This window comes from Phascolarctos cinereus, unplaced genomic scaffold (genome assembly GCF_003287225.1).
Source record: "Phascolarctos cinereus isolate Bilbo 61053 unplaced genomic scaffold, phaCin_HiC Scaffold_2;HRSCAF=192, whole genome shotgun sequence".
In the NCBI taxonomy this organism is placed as follows: Eukaryota; Metazoa; Chordata; class Mammalia; order Diprotodontia; family Phascolarctidae; genus Phascolarctos; species Phascolarctos cinereus.
The window spans coordinates 160,674,768-160,700,112 of NW_027555625.1; the positions used below are offsets into that span (position 1 = coordinate 160,674,768).

A 25,345-nucleotide genomic window follows, 5' to 3' on the forward strand; every position below is an offset into this window, starting at 1 on the left:
ATGATAGCCATCTCTAGGGTGGAGGGCGTGGAGAGGGAAGGAAAAAAGCAAAAAAAAAAAAAGAAATTTACATGATAACTTTATTATAAATTTAAAAGGAATAGCAAATTGTACTTAACAGATTTGCAATTTCATGTGCAATCATCTTTTTTATTATACTATGTTATGGAAATGCTTGCTTTATTCCACAAATTAAAAATAAAACAAATTAAAAAAAAAACAACAACCTTGAGATTGCCTAGGAAAGTAAAAGAAATGTGCCTGGGAAATAACAAGAAGACATAGTTGTTGGCAATTGACAATTACCCCCCCCCCCAGCTATTTAGAATCATTGCTGCTGGTAAGATAAGATATGGTAGGGTAGATATAGAAATATAGTTGTCAAAAATTTTTTTAAAAGTTCACAGATCCTAGACTAAACACCCCTGGTCTAGAGTAAGTAAGGAGGAATCTATCTGGGAATATGAAGGTAAATATTTAAAAACAAACTCTCTGAAAAAAAAAACCCACCCAAAAAAACAACAAATCCAGAACATGTGCATGACTCAGTTTGCCCTGATTTGTATTTTTTGCCAATTTCTGAGGTGTAAATGCTTATACTGAAAATTTAACAGTTAGCTCTTAAGAACTGGTATGAGCTGGCTCCAGTATACTACTGAGTGTATCCTATGCATTTAGACCCTGTGTATGGGGGTGAGAATGAGAGGAAGTGTTTAAGAGCCTGGAGCCCCATTGAGGTTATATATTTTAGAAAAATAGCCAGTGTTACGGTAGAGGTAGAGGTTAGCATTCCTGGGTCTGAACTGAGGCCAAAAGCAAGGAAGACTGTGTATGGGAGTCTGGCTCCTAATGCTTTCCCTAAGCAGCCATAGCCAAGTTTGGAAGCAAGGATGAGGATCAGATTATGCATATGGTAGCTGAATGGAATATTATCACCTGTATTCTCCATATGGGGAAAGAATATATCTGGGGGGCACAGGTGCTTATGTTGAGAGGTATGCTGGTAAATGTTTTAACAACTAGCTCTCCAAAAATGTATGCACAACATTCTTTCAAGTTTTATCTGCTTTATTAATATTTCTCCATCACCTTTTAAAGTCTAGACAATCAACAAAACAATAAATCAAGCAGAGTTTTGTGTTGACTTGCTCACACTGCAAATTAAACAGTTGCCTCTGGTGAATGTCTTTGAGCAGCTCCATCATACCCTTGTTTATATCCCGGAACTTGGGATGTGAGATCAATGGCGATCAATGGGGTCACTGACTTCACAAGTCATGAGACTTCAACTGACCATCATACAAAGTGGTGTGAAGACCCTCTGGCATCTTGGTTGCTGGCTAGGTTCCAGTTAGTCGATATCTCTCGTAAGATGATATTCCCACAACAAACACCATTACCTTAGATGAGGTCTGATCAGCAGAGAATAGTGAGACTGTTACCTTCCTCCTTCTGGATATTACTTCTTCCATTAAGGACTCTTGTTATCCTCACTGAGGCCAGTTTGACAATTTTCATCTTGGCTCTCCTCTATACAATTTTGCTGTCAATTTTAGATAGGTCCAAAGACTCATGCAATTTCTCACCAGTATCACCTGCTGAATAGTCCTGATAAATCCACATTTATTTTTATTTTGAATATAAAAAAGCATCAAGCTATCTGTGAATACATTTTAAAAGACACAATGTGCTATTATTGTATAAGACTATGACCTTCAATATATATAGAACAGATGATGATTATCATGAAGGTTATAAAAAATAAGGCTTAAGAAGTAAAGTAAAAGTTTATTCTTAATACAATATTCCAAAAGTTTTCTTAAGTCACTGCTATCTATTCTGTGGGGAATTTTTTCTTCTATTTCATATATATATTTTAAACATATATATATATATATAATATATATATATATATATATATATATATATATATATTAAACTACATATCCATCCATCCATACATACACATACGCACACACACACACATATATATACACATACACACATATTTTAAATGACAACTTGTAAGAGTTCGACTATCCCAGTAGTAACATAATGCTTAATCAGAATTTGAAAGGAATGCTATTTTTTCCCCCTTTCATGGCTCCCCTTATTCCTCCTTTAGGGGACATAGTAGGCTGCTAAAGATTTTGCTGAGCCAATAGTATTTTATATTTATTTGCAGGGCTGGTTTAAGATTTCACATCTGCTAGATGGTGTCATCTTTTCTATTTCTTGTGCCAAATCCTTGCGTGCAAAAGAGTCCTGCGTTTTGCTAATATGGATGACAAACTACATTCTTTAGTGTAGCAATTTAAATTCAGTTAAGAAACAGCTGTGCTGCAGGGAGATGGGTAGTGAAGAGACATTTTTAGCCTTCACAGTGAAATTAATGTCCTGCAGCCCACCTTTCAGCATTCCAAGTTCCGCCCCCTAACTATTCTCTTTGATTAATATAATTGGGGTTTGCTCCAACTGCTTTAAACAGTTTCTTTTGAGTGTGAATGCTAAAGCCTAATTTTCTCCCTCAGGGTTTCTCTTTCCAAATATCTCAGTTCTAATTTTTAAAACTTGAGTTTTCTTTTCCGATTCAGCACTAATTTATATCAGAGGGCATATAATATAAGCATTCTTGAACTACTCCTTTTAACTGAAATGATTTAAAATTGTAATAATTTAAAACTCACTCTAGCCTTATTTTGTAAATCTTAGTCAATTTATAGAGTATTAGTAGATGTATAAAATTACCTACCTAGAACATTTTTTAAAATCATGGAAGCTAGTTCCTTGTTCTCAGGTTGTTCATTCAAGTAGCATACTATCCATAAAAAAAATTCCTTTCAATTATCCACAGATGAAGCTACAAATTGTTGTTGAATCGTTTCAGGTGTGTCTGACTCTCTGTGATCCTATTTGGGGTTTTCTTGGCAAAGATCCTGGAGTGGTTTGCTATTTTCTTCTCCAGCTCATTTTATAGATGAGGAAACTAAGGTAAACAGAGTTAAGTGACTTGCCTAGGGTTACATAGCTAGTAAGTGTCTAAAGCTAGTAGGTATCTGAGGCTGGATTTAAACTCAGGTCCTCCTGATTCCAGGCCTGGTGCCCTATCCATTGTGCCACCTACCTGCCCCAAAAGCTGTAAATTAGCTTATGGCAATGATATGATATAGGTCCCTACGATGAATGAATGAAAAAGCCCTCATCCTATGAGCTGGCATTGTGCTAAAGTGTGGAAATATACTTATAAAAGTGAGACAGTCTCTGCCCTCAGAGAGCTTATATTCTGGAAAGAATCAAATGAGATAATAATTGTAAAGCACTTAGTTCAGAGCCTGGCACATAGTAAGTGTTATATCAATGTTAGCTATTGTTATTATAAATAGAGAGACAGCTATGTAGAGGAACAGTGGTCAGGGAAGGGAGTTTTGCACAGAAATGGTGAGTGAAACCATAGGGCAGCCAATTGGCAAGACCTTTTCAGGTAATGGCATTACTGTGTTGATAACTTTGGTGCTGGCATGAAGCATGATCTAGGGTCAACAAATAAAATGAGCTAGTCGAATTTGTACTCACTAACCAATTAATGACATCTCACCCCCTAGAGCAGCAGTTCTAAAGCTTAGTGGATTATATCAACTAGATAGTCAACAACCTTCCTTAACAATAGAGATTATCTTACATTTCTATGCCTTTCATATACAAGGCTTTCAATAAATATTGTTAGGTTATTGATTTATGTGTTTTATTTGTGGCCCAGCTTCATTCCCCAGTGGACTTTGGGCTCACCAGGACAAGGCTTAATCCTTGGGGCCTGACCCCTAAAAATCTCTTAGCATCTCTCTTTGCTTTGGTTCTTTGCCCTTATTCAGGAGTTTTACTCCAGGGGAAAATCTCCTGATTAAGTATGGCTTGTGTTTAAGCTGACTCACATGTTGGTAATGGTCACCAAGTCCCAAATAGGCATGTGGTGTGTAATATGTGGGTATTAAGTGTGGGGCAACCTTTAGTAATTCCCACTGAAAAAAATGTATGAGATGCAAATGATATATTGGAGCTCATGAAAAAAACCCAAAGAAACACAAATCACTCAAGTAGTTTGTTAGATTCTCCCCCGAAAATAAATACACTTTGGGGGATTGCTGGACAAATACTCCCCATTCATTCACCTAGCACTGTTTCTAGCTGAGACTTCATGACAAGGCTTTGCACCTTGTGGCCTTCTCAAATTGATTGGGGCAGTCATCAGTTTGAATAAGCACTCGCCTGATCACCCCCATTATGTATGGATCTGCGGAAACATCCATACTTTTCTTGTGCATTTAAGCTTTGGAGATATAAATAAATAATGAAAAACAGTGAGAAAGAGGAAGAGAACTTGACAGAGGCAAAATAAATCTTCACCCCTGCATTTAAAAATAGTTAAATAATTTTATAAAATATAAATGTATAAGAAAAGTATAGAGGATTGTGCATTTTATGAAAATCTATACAAATCATCGCCAAAATAAACAACTAGTCAGAACTGTCTTACTAGTGTTTATCCCCCCACTTTCACTACTTTTGAAGCTTGATGTCTCAGGCATTAATGTTGACAGGCTTCAGTATGAAAGTTGCCTGTTCTAAGCATAAATAAGTTCAGAAATCAGTCTTTATACTATATCATAGACTCAGAGAATGGTAAGCCTGGAAAAGACCTAGGATCACTTCGGCTGACCCCTTCATTTTGTAGGTGAAGAAGCTGAGATCTAGAGATCTAAGGTCACACAGCTAAGTTAGTGGTGGAGACAGACCTAGGGGCACCTCGGTGGTGCAGCAGATAGAGTTCTGGGTCTGAAGTCAGGAAGACTCATCTTCTTGAGTTCAAATCCAGCCTTAGACATTTACTTGCTAGGTGACGCTGGGCAAGTCACTTAATCCCATTTGCTTTGGTTTCCTCATCTATAAAATGAGCTAGAAAGGGAGTGGCAAACCACTCCAGTATCTCTGCCAAAAAAACTCCAAATGGGGTCATGAAGAGTCTGACACAACTGAACAACAGCAAAAAACAGACCTATGTATGCTGGAAGACCCAGCTTCCCCAAGAAGTCCCATCTTATATATGTGAAATATAATAATAATTACTAATAATAGTTATAATTATTAATAACAATTATTATTATTACCTCCCATCAGAAATGACTTTCTCCCCCTCCCTCAGATCTCACATAGCACCTTGTTTATACCTCTCTAGTAGTCTTACCATGTTTAGTTTTCTATTGTAGTTATTTATGCTAAGGGTTATATCCTCTTTATTAGATCTGAGGAGAAAGAATGCGTCTTATTCATCTTTTTTTCCTCTCATGCCAACCAGGCACAATGTTCTTTCTCTCACTTTTGCATAAAGGAAGGATTTTTGATCTTATTAAAGCCAATATTGGTAGATTAGCATGAGTTTAGATGCCTTTATGTAAGTTGTTAAAATTTAGGTTCCTTGACACCTAACCCTGATCTCATGGCTATCATCCTTTCTCTAAATTTTCTCTCTTCTCCAGTCCATCCTCCATACAGCTGCCAAAATCATCTTCCTAAAGCACAGGTCTAATCGTGTGACTCCTTTGTTCAAAAAACTCTAGTGGTTCCCGATTGACTCCAAGAAAAAATATAAATTCATTAACTTGAAATTTAAAGCCCTGGAACAATCTGACTCAAACCTACTTTTCCAGACTTATACCACCCTACTCCCACTTCAGCCAAATTAGCCTTGCTGTTCCCAGAATGTGGCATTCCGTAGCTGTCCTTTGTACCTTTATATAGGCTGCAAATACTAGAATTTATTTCATCCTCACTTCTGTCTCTAAGAATCTTTAACTTCCTTAGGTTCATCTCTACTGCAGTGCTTCATAGTCGAGACACACAGTTTAAGAAGTGCTGATAGGAATCTCCAGTGGAAAAAGTTTAAGAAGCTCTGATCTATAGGAAACTTTTCCTGATTCCAGTGGTTGTTAGGAACTTTTCCTTCTTCAGATCGCCTTGTACTTAATTATATGTTTACATGTTGTATCTCTTACTAGACTGTAAGCTCCCTGAGAACAGGAGCTGACATTTTTGTCTTTCTATTTCCAGCCCCCATTAGATTTTCACTGTAGTAGTGATTAGGAAAGAAATGAGCATTTAAGTGCTTTATAAATATCATCTCACTGAATCCTCACAATAACCCTGAGAAGTATTCTTACCCCCATTTTACAGTTGAGGAAACTGCAGTAGTCAGAGGCTAAGTGACTTGCTTAGTATCACACAGTTGGTAAGTGTCTGAGATTGGATTTGAATTCTTCCTAACTCCAGGCTCAGCGCTCTATCCACTATACCACATAGGTTCCCCTGAGTAGGGTAGAAGTTCTTAATTTTTATCTATGCCATCAACCCCTTTGACAGACTAGTGAAGCCTATGGATTACTTCTCAGAATAATGTTTTTTTTTTTTAAAGTTCATAGTTAAAGGAAATACTAAATTTGATGAGAAGTTAGTGAAAGTAAAGATTCATTTTCCCATCTAAGTTCATCAACCCCCTGAAATTTACCCACAGACCCCTTCGTTGTTCATGGGCCCCAGATTAAGAAACTCTGTAATAGAATGTGCAATATAGAGAAGAATTCTTCTCATTCTTTGCTTAGACTTGTATTTATAGTTCTCCCCCTACAAATTTATATGTGAAATATTTTATCTAGAGGATGAGAACTGAATTCAATAAAATTTCAATAATATTGATAATCAGAACAGCTATAGTATGAGCTTTGATTCCTAGAAATAGAACTTGAGGTGTTTTTGTTTTTGTTTTAAGGAAAATACTATTGGGTGTCTTAAACTAGATCTCATAGACATCTTAAGTCAACATGTCCAAAACTGAACTTTGCCCTCAAACTCTCCCCTCTTCCTGACTTTCCTGTTCTTGTGGAGTGTACAACCATAGTCCTGGGAAACCCGGGCTCAAAATCTAGGCATCATTCTTAACTCTTCACACTCTCTCACTGCCCCCTTCCTCCCCCCATCTCTCAGTCTGTTCCCTTTCAGCCCACTTCTTTCTTCTGACACTGCCACTAACCTGGTGTAAGACCTCATTACTTTATGCCAGTGGGTTTTCTGGTTGGTCTTCCCACCTCCAGTCCTTTCCTCTTCCAATCTGTCTTCCACCCAGCTGTCAAATTGATCTTCCTAAAGCACAGGTCTAACCATGTCGCTGCCATATTCAATCAATTCCAGTGGGTCCCTCTTACCTCCAGGATCAAATATAAAATCACCTGTTAGATTTTTAAAGCCCTTCAAAATCTGTCCCCTTCCTACCTTTCCAGTCTTACACCTTACTTCCTTGCATATACTCCACATCCAGCAATACTGGCTTCCTTGCTGTTCATCACATAAGACACTCCATCTCCCAACTCAGGACATTTTCATTGGATGTCCACCATGCCTGGAGCCTTCTCCCTCCTCGTCTCCAATCCTGGGGCTTGCCTGGATTCCTTCAATTCTGAGCTAAATTCCTCCCTTGTGCAAGAAGCCTTTTCCAGTCCTCCTTAATCTAAGTGTTTTCCCTAGAGACTACTTCCAATTTATCCTGTATATATTTTGTTCGTATATTACTTTTTGCGTGTTGTCTTTGTCTTTTGAGCTCTTAGAGAGCAGGGACTTTTTTTGGGAGGGCTTTTTTTTTAAAAAAAAAAAAACCCAGTGCTTAGTAAGGTGCCTGGCATTTAGTAAGTACCTAATTCACTCTTATTGACTTGACAGGATTTGACTTAACCTCTCTTCCTCAAACCCCTTTACTCTTTCCCCCATCCCCATCTCCATCTCCACTCCCAACATCCTTGCCTGTTGCTTTTGGGATTTAGTAGTGCTAATCTTCAAATTCTGATAGCGTGTTATAAACAGCAAACATTTTCTTATTTTGTTCCAGGAGAAGCTCATAGCCGAAAGAAGAGTTCCTATTCTGCAGAGCCAGCTTGAAGAGTACAAAGGTATCCTGGCCCAGTTACAGATGCAGAAATCCAAACTGCAGGCTGAGGTACCTTTTGTTCTAATCCCCAGGGACATTAGGCCGCCCCCTTTACTACCCTGACACCTGCAATAGCATTAAATTGTAGTGTAATGCACCAATGCTCCCCATGTTTCTTTAGACTGTCAAGATTAAGAGGAAGTGTGTAAGTCTTGATTTTTATCCAACATCCCATTTTCTCTCTGCCTGTCCCATTCTTTCCTTGTGGTAACACCAAGCTTAGAAAGCATAATTATGCTTGTCTTCTCTTCAAGCTAGAAATTTGGTTAAAACAAACCTTAAATGTGTACTTCATTGGGTATCAAGTTTGTTTGGAAAAACAAAGGAAACCAAAGTGCTGTTCACTTTATTTTACACCATTTTTTTTCTTGCCAGCATGCTTACCCCACCCCCAACCCCAGCCCCCAGTTTCTATCTCTGCTTTCGTTCTTCCTGTTTTCACATCTAGTTTTAAAACCTCACACTTTAAGCTAAAATGGCTGAGTACACTGCCACTCCAAAAGGGAATGGAAGAGAATAAGCATTTACATAGTGCAGGGCACTGTGCTAAGTGCTTTGCCCAAATACTATCTCGTTTGATCCTTACAAAACCCCTAAGAACTAGGTGCTATTATTTTCCCCATTTTACAGTTGAAGAAACTGAGACAAACAGAGGTTAAGTGATTTGTCCAAGGTCACACAACTGGTAAGTATCTGAGGCTGGATTTAAACTCAGGTGTTTCTGACTCTAGGAACAGCACTCTATCTACTATGTCACAAACTACTTTAAAACTAAATTTAACAAAAAATACAGGAGCCATATTAGAGAATTTTCTTCCCATTCTAGGTCCCTTTAAGGCTATGATGATGAATCATGAATAGGAAAGCCAAATCATCTTGTGGAAGGATTAGAAACAGGCTAGAAGAAAGGCAGGGCAGTTAGGTGGTACAGTGGATAGAGTGCTGGGCCTGACTCAAGAAGACCTGAGTTCAAATCTGCACTCAGACATTTAGTGGTTGTGTGACCCCAGGCAAGTCACTTAACCGTGCTTGCCTGAGTTTCCTTATCTGTCAAATGAGCTGGAGAAGGAAATGGCAAATCACTCCAGAATCTTTGCAAAGAAAACTCCAAATGGGGTCACAAAGAATGGACATGACTAAACAACAACAAAGGGGAAAAGTGGGGAAAGAATTATTTTCTGGGAAAGCTTCACTTGTGTCATTGTGTGTAGAGGCCTACTGTTGCCCATTGGCTAGCTGTCACAGAGAAAGAATCATAGAATCTCAGAGTGGGAAGGGAACCCAGAAATTATATAGGCCAACCTCAACCTTGACCACATAGAGTAATGTTGCTGCTTATGTAGGCCAGATCACTACTCTAGAAGTTTACCAAAAAAGTTGTATTAATGATATTAAGAAGATGCGAACATATACCCTATTGTTTCTTTTGAGAGGATGTATAGTATCATAATAATTTATATGAATTCTTGAATCTCTATAGGATTTATGAACTCTAGGCGCTACATATTATGTATATATATGTATATATGTGTGTGCATATGCATGTGTGTATATGTACATGTGTATGTATACACACATAGACATATTTATGTATGTATAAACTATTAGATCTCTCTGGGATTTTAAGAAAGGCAGAGGAATCAGTGAGGAACGAGGACGAAATCTGACAGAAATGAGTAGAACTTAGAAAAGATGCAGAGCTAAGGAGAGTAACAAATGCTTTTACTGACACAATAGCACCATCTGATAGATTCAGTGTCAGGGAAGTTATATTTAGGAAGAAAAAACCCAGCTGAGGCAATTGATATTGTAGCCAATTCACTAACTTGGATTGAAATGTATCAAAGCTCACAAAAATAATTTTTTTCAATAAATGATTTGGCGCCACCTTGTGGTAGGTTTCAGCAAAGCTACATATTAATAAAGCATGTAGGTAGTTTAGTCCCCAGCCTCTTCATTTTTAACAACATTGTAAAGATGAACAATGTTGAAAGATTTAAGCACACTGATCAATGCAACGATCAATCGCGATTCCAGATCACCAGTGATGAAGAATGCTTCTTACTTTCTGCAGAAAAGGTGGTGGATTAAACATGCACAACATGACAGTTTTTTAGGACTTGGCTAATGTGGGAATTTGTTTTACTTGACAATATGTATTTGTTACAAGACTTTTGTTTTTCTTTTTTTCAGCAGTGGGGGGAAAGTGGGAGGGTGATATAAAAATGCTTGTTAATTGAAAAAAATTGTTAAAAAGAAAGTGGGTCGCAGAGATGTTAGATAACTTTTTTGCCTAAGGTCACATTGTTAAGTCAGTCAGTGAACATTTATCAAGCACCCAATATGAGCCAGGCACTGTGTAAAGTGCTGGGGTTCTAAAGACAGTTCTTGTCCTCAAGGAACTTACTATCTAATGAGGGAAGACAGTATATAAAAGGAAACTGAAAAGGAAGGTAGAGGAACCCCAAATGATGAAGAGTTGCAAAGGAGCTCACCCATGATGGAAATGAAGAGATGGCTGGCCTACATGCTATCCTTAAAGGGGGTATTGGGAAGAGCTCTTTGCTCACCCTTCATTCAGAAGGGCAAAGGGTATTGCTGAGATGTGAGTACCAAGGCTGATGCTGTCTTTTCAGGATAATAAGGTTCCTGATGGTGAAGTTTCTGGGGGTATGATGGAAATGTCCAAAAAGAGGCAGTTGAGTGGGAAATGAAGTAATGAGCTAGGATTTGTACCTAGGTTCTCTGACCCATAAATCTAGCAACAAAAAAATAGTTTTATTGCTGCCTTTTGTTTTTTATACTGAAGTCAGTTCCCAATATCTCCCCTTACCTGCCATGGAAACTTCCCTGCTAACAAATTAAAACAGTTAAGAAAAACTGACTGGAAAATAATGACATGTACTACCATATACATCATTCCGCTTCCACAATCCCTTACCTTCCCTAGAGAGAAGGAAAGTATATTTTATTATCTACTTTCAGCCACCAAGGTTGGTGGCTGTTTTATTTTGGCATGTGTTTTTTTTAAAAAGTAACTTTTATTTTTCTTTTTACCAATTATTGAGCATTTTTTTTCCCTTCCCACTCTTGCCCCCACTGAAAAAAAAGAAACCGGAGGTGTGAGGTTAAATGTTTAACAATTGGCTCTCAAAAAAATGTATACACCACACACTTTTAAGCTTAATCTGCAAAATTAGTATTTTCTCCATTGCTTTATAAAATCTAGACAGTAAACAAAATAGTAAATCAAGCCCATATTTGGAGCACTTGCTGATTTTTGAGGTGTAAGTGTTTGCACTGAAAATTTAAGTTAGAGCTGACTCCAGTACACTTCTGCTTATAACCTATATGCATAATCAAGCAAGACAAATTCTCCCATTGGCCATGTCTAAAAATGTATGTTTCATTTTCTACTCTGAGTCTATCACTTCTCTCTCAGGAGGTAAGTAGCATGCTTCATTGCTGGTTCTCTGGAATCATTGCTGGGAATTGAATTGATCAGAGTTCTGGATTCTTTACTTCAGCTGAAGCAGACTAGATTTTGCTCTAGACTTTTTTATTTTAACTCTATGTGAATATTTATGTTTCAAGTGTGTTTTTGTAAACAACATATTGTTGGATTCTCCTAGCTAATCCATTGTGCTATCATCTTCCAATTATAGGTTGAGTTTATCCCATTTATACTTATGATTTCTTCCTTCAATTTATTTCCCATTGCTTTCCTTTAGCAGGTGCTTCTAAGTCCTACTAAAGTTGGCATCTGAAATTTTAAGTTGCCTAATTTCCCACCAAAATACTTCAAGAGAAAAATATTGCTCATTTTATTTTTAAAATAAAATTTTTACATCACTATAATTTCCCCAATAACTCTCCCCCTCCCCCTGCTGCAGAGACTTTTCATACAATAAATAGTATTTTTTAAAGAGTAAAACAAAAATCATTATACTGAAAATATGTATACTGTACAACATTTGTGGACCTTTCATCTCTGCAAAGAGAAGGGGGATATTATTTAAATGATAACCTTCAATATTCTTTTATACTTTTTACAAACTATATTAAAATTTTTATAACCCTTTGAAGTTCAGTTAAAATTAGGAAAAACTCTAAGTCTCTCTTTTATATATTTTATTTTTTTCAATTACATGTAAAAACAATTTTAACATGTATTTAAAAAATTTGAATTTCATTCTCTCCCCCCTTCCTCCTCATTGAGAAGGCAAGCAATTTGATACTTTATATATGTGCAGCTATGCAAAACATATTTCCATATTAGTCATGTTGTGAAAGAAGGCAGACAAAAAAGTGAGAAAAAAAGTAAAAAATAGTATGCTTCAATCTGCATTCAGACTCCATCAGTTCTTACTCTGGAGGTGGATGGCATTTTTCATCCTAAATCCTTTGGAATTGTCTTGGATTTTTTTTTATTGCTAAGAATAGCTAAGTCATTTACAGTTGATCATCCTGCAATATTGCTGTTCCTGTGTACAATGTTCTCCTGGTTTTGCTTGCTTCACTTTGCATCAGTTCATGAAAGCCTCTCTAGGTTTTTCTGAGAGCATCCTGCTCATCATTTCTTGTAGCACAATAGTATTCCATTACAATCATATACCACAACTTGTTCATCCGTTCTCCAATTGATGGGCATCCTCTTAATTTCCAATTCTTTGTCAGCACAAAAAAAGCTGTTATAAATATTATTGTACATGTAAGTCCTTTTTCTTTTTCTTCTAATCTCTTTGAGATACAGACTTAGTAGTGGTATTGCTGGGTCAAAGGCTATGCACAATATTTTAGCTTTTTGGGCATAGTTCCAAATTATTCTCTAGAATGATTGGATTAGTTTACAATTCCACCAACATCACTTTAGTGTCCCAATTTTCCCATATCACCTCTAACATTTGTTATTTGCCTTTTTTGTTGTATTAGCTAATCTGATGGATATGAGGTAGTATTTCAGAGTTGTTTTGATTTGCATTTCTCTAATCAATAGAGCATTTTTTCATATGACTACAGATAGCTCTGATTTCTTCATCTGAAAACTGACTCTTCATATCCTTGGACCATATATCAGTTGGGGAATAATTCACATTCATATAAATTTGACCCAGTTCTCTACATATTTGAGAAATGAGGCCTTTATCAGAGAAACTTGCTGTAAATTTTCTGCTTTCCTTCTAATCTTGGCTACATTGGTTTTGTTTGTGCAAAACCCTTTTAATTTAATGCATTCAAAATTATCCATTTTACATCCTGTAATGCTCTCTAGTTTGGTCAGAAATTCTTCCCTTATCCATAGATCTGACAGGTAAACTCTCCCACACTCCCCTAATTTGCTTATGCTTTTACCTTTTATGTCTAAACCATGTACCCATTTTGACCTCATCTTGGTATACAGTGTGAAATGTTGATTTAGACCTAATTTCTGCCAAATTACTTTCTAGTTTTTTCAGCAGTTTTTGCCAAATAATGAATTCTTGTCCTTAAATCTGGGATTTTTGTATTTATCAAACCCTAGATTACTATGGTCATTATCTACTGTGTATTGGGTACTTACTCTCTTCCACTGATCCACCACTCTATTTCTTGGCCAGTATCAGATTATTTTGATGAATACTGTTTTGTTATACAGTTTGAGATCTGATGTGGCTTGGCCACCTTCTTTCACATTTTTTCCTCATTAATTCCCTTGATATTCTTGATCTTTTATTCTTCCATGTAAATTTTGATTTTTTTTTAGCTCCTTTTAGTTATTTTTCATTTTGGGATCTATTTCAGGAGGTGATTGGTGAGTCTTTCAATTTCTATTTTACCTTCTGGCTCTAAGATACCATGGAAATTTTCCTTAATAATATCTTGAAAAATGATACTAAGCTCCTTTTTTTTTGATCATAGCTTTCAGGGAGTCCAATAATTTTAAAATTATCTCTCCTTGATCTATTTTCCAGGTAAATTGTTTTTCCCACGAGAAATTTCATATTTTCTTCTCTTGATTTTATTTTAGCATTTCTCAATGTCTCATGGAGTCATTAGCTTCCATTTGCCCAATTCTAATGTTTTAAGGAATTATTTTCTTCAGTGAGCGAAACTACCTCCTTTTCCATTTGACCAATCCTATTTTTTAAGGAGTTGTTTTCTTTGGCGAATTTTTATCCATTTTCTATTTTTTTGTGCTTCCTTTACCAAACTGTTGACTCTTTCTTCATCTTTCTCTTGTATCACTCTCATTTCTTTCCCCAGTTTTTCTTCTACCTCTTTTGATGTTTAAAATCCTTTTTGAGCTCTTCCTGGAACCCTTTTTTGGCCCTGACACCAATTCACATTTTTCTTTGAGGCTTCCCATGTAGCTATTTTGACATTGTCATCGTCTTCTGAGTTTGTGTTTTGATCTTTCCTGTTTTGATAGCAACTTTTCATGGTCAGGTTCTTTTCTATTGTTTACTCATTTTCCCAGCCTATTTCTTGACTTTAGGTTTCATGTTAAAGTTGGGCTCTGCTTTTGGGGTGGAGAGGGCACTCTCCCAAGCTTCAGGTTTTTGTGTGTCTGTTTTTAGAGCTAATTCTGAGGCCCTGTAGGTTTTCAGTTCTTCCAGGGTGATACAGTCTAAGGAGAGTTCTGATTACTGTTCTCGTGGTCTGTCCTTTTGTCTGGGAGTAACTGTTAGGCTTCTTTTCTGCCCTGGAACTGTAACCAGGGTCCCTGCTCCCCTGTAGCCCACATGCTCAAGTATGTTAATGCTCCTCCTCTCCCTGGCACTGCAACCCAGGCCGGAGACCTGGATCCCAGGGCAATGCAACAGAATTTTGCACCCAGCGCTAGCAAAGGGTCCCTTGTAATCTCCTTCTGACCAGTTGTCCAGCGCCCTTCCTGTCTGTGGGCTGAGAGCTCCAGAAGTGGCCACTACTGAATCAGCTGACCCCAAGGCCTGTGCTGGTTTGTGGGAGAATGGCAGAGCAGGCACAGCCTGCTATTAGCTTGCTGGACCCTGCTGGAGTCAGACCTTTCCTCTCAACCTTCTGAGTTGTCTGTTTCTCTGAGCTCTAAATCGAGATCATAGGATTGCAGATTGAAAGGCAGAAGGGACCTTAGGGATCATCTGTCCAACCCCCTTAATTTGTAGATGAGATGAAAAGCTTGACTTCATGTTTCTCTTATGCTGAGGCATAGTTCTTGCTTTTTGAGCCTTACGCTCCTTGAGCAAGTCCCCAGGCTGTCTTTCAAATCCTTCTGTTCTGTGGAAGATTTTCCTTTGCGGCTTGTAACATTTTTTCAGGGCATTACAATATGAGGCAGCATGGCTTAGTAGACAGAGAACTAGACTTGGAGTCTGAATGACCTGGGTTCAAGTCCTGACTCTGACACATTCTGGCTGAGTTTACTCTCATGACCCCAGGCAATTTTCTGACTGAATTTCAGGACAGTTGAAGACCTACATTAATACAGGCATTTCCTTACTTTTACTTCTCTACCCTAATAAAATCATAAGTCTAGACCCCTTCCTTTGGCACTCTTTTCCTCCCTCCCCACCTCAAAAAAAAGATAGTAAGTTCCATATGCACTCTGACACAAAAAGTTAGTATCTATTGATCTATTGTGTGAACTTTGAGTGTATGTGTGCTTAGATGTGTGCCTGAAAAGGGCAGCTAGGTGATGCAGTGGGTGGAGTACTGGGTCTGAAGTCAGGAAGATTCATCTTCCTGAATTCACATCTGGCTTCAGGCACTTACTAGCTGTGTGACCTTGGGCAACTCACTTAACCTTGTCTGCCTCAATTTCTTGATCTGTAAAATGAGCTGGAGAAGGAAATGGTGAACCACTTCAGTATCTTTGCCAAGAAAACCCCAAATGGGGTCATGAAGAGTTGGACACAACTGAAAAATGACTGAACAATAGCATGCCTGAAAAATGGTGTAGATATCCACTTTTTGTAAGTTTATTTAAAGGAATTATGCTGAATTCATTTATAATTGCAATGAGGTAATTTGCGCATACAGATCCACTCATTTCACTTGGAAATTTTGAACTTTTCTTTGTTAGGTTCTTTTCTCCCAGGGCACATCTGAGCTGGTATGCATCTTTTCTAGATAGGGGAAGTGCTCTGAATATTGACCAGAATCATATCTCACAGAAGCTATGGGAGTTCTGCCTGTCTGCCATATGAGGAAATGAGACAGAGAGGAAAGGCTAAAAATATTAAAATATCAGTCATACCAAAAAATGTACCAGGCAATAAACATTTTAATGAGTTCTTCATATGAGGAAATTTGCAGGTTGTAGCTACTATGTTGGTAGTAAAGTCAATTAAATAGAACATTTATTTCCCCTTAATTTTTCTTGTCTGTAATTGTTATTTGGCCTGGTGATTATATGAGAGAATATTTCTATTAATAGTTCTCTTTTCTCTAGTGCTTTTCTCAGAGCCACCTTATGAGTTAGCTAGTGCAAGTATTATTTTCTCCCCACTCCCTTTTCCTGCACCCATTTTAGAGGCAGGGGAATTGAAATTCAGAGAGAAAAAGTGATTTGCCCACAGTCAGAACTGGCTTGAGAGCAGTAACTAGGATGGGATGACTAGGGTTTTTGTTTGTTTTTTGTTTTTTTTGCCAGGGCACAACATTTAAAAGGCTCTGACATAACTTATAATTCTTCAGCAGTGTAAAAACCAATCAATCAATCAATCAGTAAACATTTGTTAAGCTCACTCAATGACAAGCATTGTGATAAATTCTTGGGATTACAAAGAAAGACAAAAATAGTGCAGGCCTTCAAGGAGCTTATATTCAAATGGGGAAGATAGCATGGGCCTATAAATAGGTATTTTTATATAGTTATATTTATAAATACCTATATAGGTATATATAGTTATATTTGTACATCCATATATATATGTAGATATGCATATCTACATATATATATGAATCTATGCATATATGTATATCTACATATATGTATATATGTCTCTGTCTGTCTATCTATCTATCTATCTATCTATCTATCTATCTATCATCTATCTATCTATCTATCTATCTATCTATCATCTATCTATCTATCTATCTATCTATCTATCTATCTATCTATCTATCTATCTATCTATCTGGTATGTACAAAATAGAAGTGGCTCAGTGATGGGCCTGGAATGTTGGGCCTGGAGTCAGAAAGACCTGAGTTAAAATCTGGCCTCAGATACTTACTAGTTGTATGACCCTAGTTAAGTCACTGAACATTTGTTAACTTTCCACTGGAGAAGAAAATGACAAACCACTTTGGTATCTTTGCCAGCAAAACCTCATGGCTGGCATTGGCGTGCTATGCTCCACAGGGTTATGAAGAGTTGGACAACAGCAACAACAACAGAAATCCAAACTAACTTTAGAGAAAATGGAAAACTCCCACTGCTACTTTGGATAAAGGCAAAATAAAAACGAGAAGATAATTTCCCCCTTAATTATTTCAATAGAAAAATCACAGTGTATACTTAGCGCACAGTGTATGTGCTATTAATTCTCCTGACTTTCTTTAGCAATCAGACTTACAGTTGATTAATCTGGTCCTGAAGAATGTTTTAATATTCATTATGTAGACATTTTAAGAAGTGGTTTTTTTAAAATCTGGCTTATCTGTACTTAATTTATCAGATAATTTATATGCATATATATAGCTTTGATAATACTTTCACAGATACTTTAATTGTTTTCCTTGTCTATGGGATCCAAAATGGTGGCATTTGTTGTCAACCACCATTTTTTTGTTTTTTATTTTTAGGCAAGTGGGGTTAAGTGACTTGCCCAGGGTCACACAGCTAGTAAGTGTTAAGTGTTTGGTCTGAGGCCAGATTTGAACTTAGGTCTTCCTGACTTCAGGGCTGGTGCTCTATCCATTCTGCCACCTAGTTGCCCCTCAACCACCATTTTTCATGTGTATGTGTGTTGTGTGTGTGTGTATGTGTTTGTGAATATGTATTTGTGTGTATATATACTCCAATACATTTGATTATATATGGCTATAAACATACACGCATATATGTGTACATATATACACATATATCAAACAAAAAACCATAATTGGGCCTATATTTGATTACTTTCTAGTTTAGTAGAAACATATATATAATAATATATATATATCTACATATCATATATAACATATAATAATACAAGTATTATGCAATATAATATGTAACATATAATTATATAATATATGCACATACACATACGCAGAGCCATTGATCCTGAGTTCTCAAATACTACGTCAGCAAAGACCAAGATCTGGAAGGTTTTACTAAACTGGAAAGAAGTTTTCATTTATTTGCTAACTAAAGACTAGTCGAGCTAGTTCAAACAGCCTTATCACCAGGTTGGTCATGTATGAAGTTGCAGAAGGGTTGTGATCTATATCAGGAGGGATTACCCATACTGACAAAAATCTCAAATGTTTGAAAGAATGAATGAAAAAGCATTTAAGTACTCATTACATTCCAAGTACTGTGTTAAACACTGGGAATATACATTCAAAAAGGGGACAATCTTGCTTTCAATAAGTTTGGATTCTTATATGGAGAAATAACACATAAAAGGGAGTATTGCAGGCATTTTGATCTGATATGTCACAAGGAGGGTGAATGGTGCCATAGGGAAGTCAATTGATGAGCTAGTTGATAATAGCAATATTGATTTGATTAGGATTTCTAGTGCAAAAGGTAGAAAGTGGTGTGTGTTATGGGGGGAGGGAGGGCAGGGGATTGAGGGGGAGGGTATATGTAGGGTGGCAGAACAAAATGGCAAGAAGATAAGTGAGTTTGGGCTCAAGTACTCACCAATCAGGATAGTATGGAACCCAGGGCAAGTGTTCAAGGCTAAATGTATTAAATTACATTTAGATCAGTCTTAGAAGCCTGTTATCAGCAGGATGGATGTCAAAAAGAAAGCTGGGGTAGATGTCTTGAATTAGATTTACATTCATGTATATACACACAGACATGCACATACATACAAATGTGAATACATATATGTATATGTCATATATTTTTCCTAAGCCTGGGCTTGCTCATGGAAAAAAATGTCTTAATGAACATGGAAGAATGTTGTTTTTCTCTCTCTCTCTGTGTTTGTGTGTTTGTTCAATAGACCGTGTCACTGGAACAAACTATTAAAAACACCCAAGAGAGTTACGATGATGAGATTCAACTTTACAACGAGCAGATTGAAACTCTGAGGAAAGATATTGATGATGCAGAAAGAATGCTCGAAAAGTACACCAATGACTGCCGCCAGTTGGCAATATACCAGCAATCACTGGAAAATGAATTAGAGCGGTACAAGCACATCATTGAGAATGAAGACAACAGGTATGGTAGTCCCAGGCTGTGGAGAGGGAGCTTTTCATTTTTCATGATCCTGGGCATTTATTGTTTTGGGAGGGCTTTGGCTCTTACAAGGGGAATTAGGCAGTCAAATCTCTGAAGAGTGAGAAAGAGGTTATACTTTTAACTTCGTGCTTTGAGATATGTTTCTGGCCCATGAGGATAGACTGGAGGACTCTCTATCAGGAGTCAGAGGGTCTTTCTGTAGGCTCAGAGTCCTTTATGTACTATCTGGGGAATTTATTTTTATTCTTTTTCTTTTTTAAATAACATTTTAAGTAGTTTTTTTAATCATCAAAATTTTTCCCAGTATCCCTCTCCCTCTCAGAGAGAACCATCCCTTATAAGAAATAATGTTTCTAAATAAAAAAAAGAAAGAGAAAAGAAACCAGGAAAAACTGATCAATAAGTTGAAAAAGTTTGAAAATATGTGCTATGTATTACACCCGTGGACTCCCCACCTCTATAAAAGTGTGGGCTGGGGTGTCTCTTCATATTTCTTCTTTGGAGTCAAGCTTGTTCTTCTAATTTTGCAACATTCACTTTTGATTGTTTTGTGGTGGTTTTTTCCATTTACATTGTTGCAGCCACTGTTTATATTGTTTCCTTGCATCTGCTAACTTCACTCTGCATTAGCTCATGTAAGTCTTTCCATGTTTCTCTGTCTTTACCAGGTCATTTCTTATAGCGCAATGATATTCCATTACATGAATTTGTCATAATTTTAGACATTCCTTCCCCACTCAACTGATAGACAACCACTTGATTTACAATTCTTTGCTATCTCAAAAATGTTGAAATCAATATTTTGATGTATATGGGGATTTTCTTCTTGTCACTGGCCTTTTTGGGGTATAAGTCTAGTAGCAGAGTCTCTGGGTCAAAGGTATGGACATATCAATCACTTTACTTGCAAAATTTCAAACTGCTTTCCAAAATGGTTGTATTGATTTGAGGGACTTCTGAATTCACTTGCCTTTTGCCATGTTCTTGTCTAAATATGACCTTAAATTTCAACTCATTTATCACTAAGCACAATCTGCAGTTAAATAGTCTGTCAGTATTGATTATTGAAAAGTATTCTTGGTTCCAGATCCTTCATTCAATGTCCCACTCTGATTACTCATTGTGGTAGCAATTTTGGGGGGCTATGTCCATTGAATACAAACTTTATCAGAACTTATCAAGTAGAAAGGTTGGGAATATGGGCCCAAAGATGAACTACTGTACAAGGATGCTCCTAATTAAGTTTAGAGAGGCTCATCACTACACAACTAACTATAATGTCATGAATTTTTTCAATCATAGCAGCTCATAAAATTGTCCCCTACAGCACAGAGAGGTTGTAAACTATGTTGGCAGAAAGAATATCTAGACTAAAGAAATTACAGTTTTTTTGAAGTAAAGAATGATTCCAGATGTGATTTTTTTGATGGGGGGAAGAGGAAGCAAATGAAATAACATATGTAAAAATGTACATTTAGTTGAACTTGAAGTATGCACTTCTTTTTAAGAACTTTTGTTCCACTAGACTTAAACTTAATGTACTTGGAAGATGGGCTCAGTTCTTCTGGGAGGTGATAAGAAGGGCAGAACCTCACTAGTTAGCTGTAGGCCAAAAAGCATCATTAGCAAGAACTCTAGGTCAAAGGAAGCTAAGGCTTCAGGGTTGTATTACCCCTTCCTAGCAGGTCAAGAAAATTCTCATGACACCATGGCACTAGGTAGAATATCAGAGATTAATGATATTCCATATGACATCATTAGAACAGGACAGGGTTAGGATTGGATACAGGCAAATCACAAGAATAGGCTTATCTTTCTCTCCAGAGAATAATGAACTATTTTTCTAGTCTGGGAAGGCCCCTGAATGCCCTCTCTCAGGGAAGGTGATTCTGAGAAATCTAGGTTTTTCCATGCTACCAAGGTCCTTCTAACAGAGAATTGATTTAGTGCAAGGGAAAGAATGCCATATCTGCAGTCAGAGGATATGGGTTCAAGTCTTGGTTTTGCCACTTACTACTTCTACCACTTGGGGCAAGTTAATTATCCTGCTCAAACCAACAAGAGGCAGGATTTTCCCTCACCTTGACAGCTATGCCTATGGCACTGAGGTACTTAATCTGAGCCTCAGTTTTCTGATTTGTGAAATGGGGAGGTGGGACTTGATAACTTTGAAGGTCTCTTTTAGGTCCAGTTCTATGAACCTATGTTGTGTACACACACACACACACACACACACACACACACACAAACACACACACACAGAGCTCACATTTCTATTGGGCTTTAAGGTTTAGACTTTACATATATTATTACAACCATTCTATTACAATCCCTAAACTAAGTTGTTCCTAGCACAACCTGGAATTGGGCTCTCTCATGGCCAGCAGTCAAGAGGATTTAGAGGACTGCCCAAGGAAGAGATTCTCTCTCTTGCTAGTAATTCTTGGGATCTTGAAGCAAGTGACCAATTGAATGCACTTAGTAGACTGAATCTTATTTAGAAAAACATATATAACCTGAGACACAATTGTCTAATGAAAACTTAAGAAGAGGAACTTTCAGGGGAATTTCTGGTGCAGCACAAAAATATAAATCCATCAAAAATGATTTCTACAAATGAAGAATATAATTTTACAAAAGTTTTTTTTTTGGGGAGAGATAATCACAGTTAAGTGACTTGTCCAGGGTCACACAGCTAGTAAGTATTTGAGGGTGGATTTGAAATCAGGTTGTACTGACTCCAGGGCCAGCACTCTAACCATTGCACCACCTAGCTGTACCTACATAGCAACTTTAAAGAGACTTGCACACAAGCTTTCTTAGATAGAATTACTGTACACAAGAAATAATTAGTACCTCTCTTGGAGTTGTCTTTCACTTATTTGTAATGAGGCTGTGTTTGTGTGTGTGTGTGTGGCAGAGAGGGAGAGAAGGGGGAGAGAAAGGGGGGGAGGGAGAGAAAGGGAGAGACAGAGAGACACAGAGACAGAGACACACACACAGAGACAGACATTGTTGAGAGATACAGGAGACTCTGTGTGTGTGTGTGTGTGTGTGTGTGTGTGTGTGTGTGTGTGTGTCTTATAGCTAGACAGTTGCTCTGCCTCCTAGCAATATATCCTCTGCCCTGGTCCCAAGAAAATAAAATAAAGTAAGAAATCTTGTAAATATTTTTCCTATATCCTATTACTGCTGGTCTAGCTGGACAATATTTTATCACCTTTCCTCTTGCTGTAATATCTGTGTCCTGATCCTCATTTGTCTCTGAAAGTGGAAGGAACATTTCACCTTTTGCATGTCAAGCTTTATGTCAGATTTGAGGGTCATTAAGGTGGGGGAGAGGCTATTACTTTTAACGGGAGACATCAGCTTTGAATAAAGAAGGTCCAATTCTGTTAACAACAGTAAAACACCTCTTCAGTCTAGTCACATAGCCTTCTGGGGGACCTTTGTCCAAAACTGTTGTTCTGAATGGATCTCAATCTGTTATTAAATGCCCTAAAGGCTGAGAGGTCCCAAGCTGTTAATCAATAATTATGATATTAGAAACCTCTTCTCAGGGAAGTTTCATTGCTCATTAGGTACAGCTGATATGTCAAAGCCTGAAGGGTTTTGCAGAGAAATTCAGGTCTGCCTATATTCTGGATTGATTTACACTCTTAGCAGTAATAATGAGAACTTTTGCTCCCTAAACTTTGACAGCTATTTCATGACAACCTCTGTTGGGTTGTTTTATTTTTCCAGTTTTCTTCATCAGATCTTCCCTGGTCAAGGGAGAATCAGGATCTAGGTTCCCATAAAACCTTTCCCTTCAACAAAGCAGGAACTGTGTCCCAGATTCCTGGGATGGAGAAAGCTAGCAGGGTATGGAGGAAAATCCAACCAATAGCTCCTTTTATAAACCCTAGTCTCAATTTTGATCATGGAGTGACTGGTACTCCCAGCACCTACTTCCAGTTATCCCTCGTGTTTCCAGAGATGAAAAGTCTTTGTGTAGCTCTTCATCAAGATGACAACAACAACAACAACAACAACAACAACAACAACACTAATAGCTAGCATTTATACAGTACTTTAAGGTTTACAAAACACTTTACAAATGTCTCATTTGATCCTCACAACAACAACCCTGGGAACTAGGGGCTATTATTATCCCCATTCTACAGATGAGGAAACTGAGGTAGATAGAGGTTAAGTGACTTGCCCAGGGGTCACCCAGCTAATAAGTGTCTGGTTTTCCAGACTCTAGGTCCAGGGCTGTCTATCTATTTTGCCACTTAGCTGCCTGATGCAGCGTACTTCTGTACTGCAAAAGAAGTATAATTTTATTAGTGTGATTACCCTCAGCATCCATACCTTCATAGACCATCTCCTTAATTTGCTCTGCTCTTCCTCCAAAAACCATTAGCCATTGGGCAACCTTCTGGCGGTAAGCCTCTACAAATTTAGCTAGCCCAATTCTCAAATTATAAGAGAGCTGGTTTGTGGCTGGGCTTCTGCATAAAACCTCCCCACCTTCTTTTTTGATCCCCTGGCAAAGACTTTGAGAATCCTGATTCCTCCATGCAACATGGTAAGGCCTAAGATAGGGACTTTAGCTGTGACATATTCTATAGTACGCATTATTCTTTGACTTGAAATAGATAATTTTTCTTGTTGTCGTGATGCAGTGAAGGAAGGAAAATAATACTACCAGAAAATCCAACAAGAAGCAGGTTTTTTCTTTAGCTTGATTAGTTTTGGCTGTAGCCTGGAGTTACTGATTATTAAAGAGCCCAAAGCATCCTTAAATCTTTTTTCCCTTTGGTTGCTATAACATTTTTCTGGTAATTGTGACTAGTGGCCTTATGTTGTAGAGGAAGCTGTGTACTTAAGGCTGAAAGCAATAGGACTTGAAAGAACGTTAAGATGTCACCAAGGCTTTGGGAAAGTACTGCAAAGAAAGATTTCTGGTTTCCCTTTGCCTAAAAAAGATGCTTATTTTATAACTCCTTAATATTCAGAAAGCATAATGCATAGGGGAGAGACCCAAACAATGGCTATTTGGTATAAGAAGAATGTGTGTATGTAATGGGAAGTTGATCAGGAGAGCTTCTGATAATTTTATCTACCTCTCTTGCCATGCCACTTGACAGAATTATAGGGGATGGATCTTTTCCAGTGACTGGAACTACCTTTTGCTGATGGGTGACTGAGAGTAGGGGTGGCATAAGGCAGACGCTTGTCTTTTCCATACCCTAAAAAAAAAAATCTACCCTTCTATGTTTGGGGACTCTTTTCCAATGCATTTTCTCCCTTGGATAACCAGCAGGGGGACAAGAGATTTGTACTCATGACAGGTGTGGTTTATAGCAGAAGCACATGGAAGTGGAGGACCATGTACTTGCCTAGGCAAGCCTGACGCTGGGCTCGACCCCATGACTGCTTTTTCCTGCCTTTCTTCTTCCTGTTTCTAAGAGTTTCCTCAACTCTTCACTCTCTGTCACCCCCAATATTCAGTCACTACTGCTTCTACCATCATAGCATCTTTCTCATAAGCCCTGTTCTCTCTTTTGGCACTGCAACTGTCCTGGTCCAGGTCCTCATCTCCTTGTGTCTGGATTATTGCTATAGCCTGCTGTTTGGTCTCCCTGCCTCGAGTGTCCTCACACTCCAGTCTATCCTCCATTCAGCTGTAAAACTGATGACCTAGAAAGCTGGTTGCATAGGTCTGAGTGTTACCCCCATATTCAATCAACTCCAGTGGCTCTTTATTACCTCCTAGATCAAATGTAAAACCCTCTGTTCGGCTTTTAAAGCTCTTTATAACCTGGCTACTTACTACCTTTTCAGTCTTCTTAATCTTACTCTCCTCTACCTACAATCCAATGATGCTGTCCTCTTAGTTGTTCCTGGAACAAGACACTCTATCTTCCAACTCCATGCATTTCCACTGGCTGCCCCTAATGCC

The 25,345-nt window shown here is 37.8% G+C and overlaps 1 protein-coding gene across 2 annotated transcripts in view; it reads left to right on the forward strand.

Moving 5' to 3' along the window:
* BFSP1 (beaded filament structural protein 1) overlaps positions 1 to 25,345 on the forward strand; it is a 53,555-nt gene that overhangs the window by 23,138 nt on the left and 5,072 nt on the right. Inside the window, exons 5-6 of one of the 2 annotated variants that reach the window (XM_020986403.2) lie at positions 7,928 to 8,035; positions 19,154 to 19,374. In XM_020986403.2, the coding sequence (XP_020842062.1) occupies positions 7,928 to 8,035; positions 19,154 to 19,374 (329 nt within the window). The remainder of the gene's footprint in view (positions 1 to 7,927; positions 8,036 to 19,153; positions 19,375 to 25,345) is intronic. The other variant, XM_078149705.1, reaches the window with a different exon arrangement.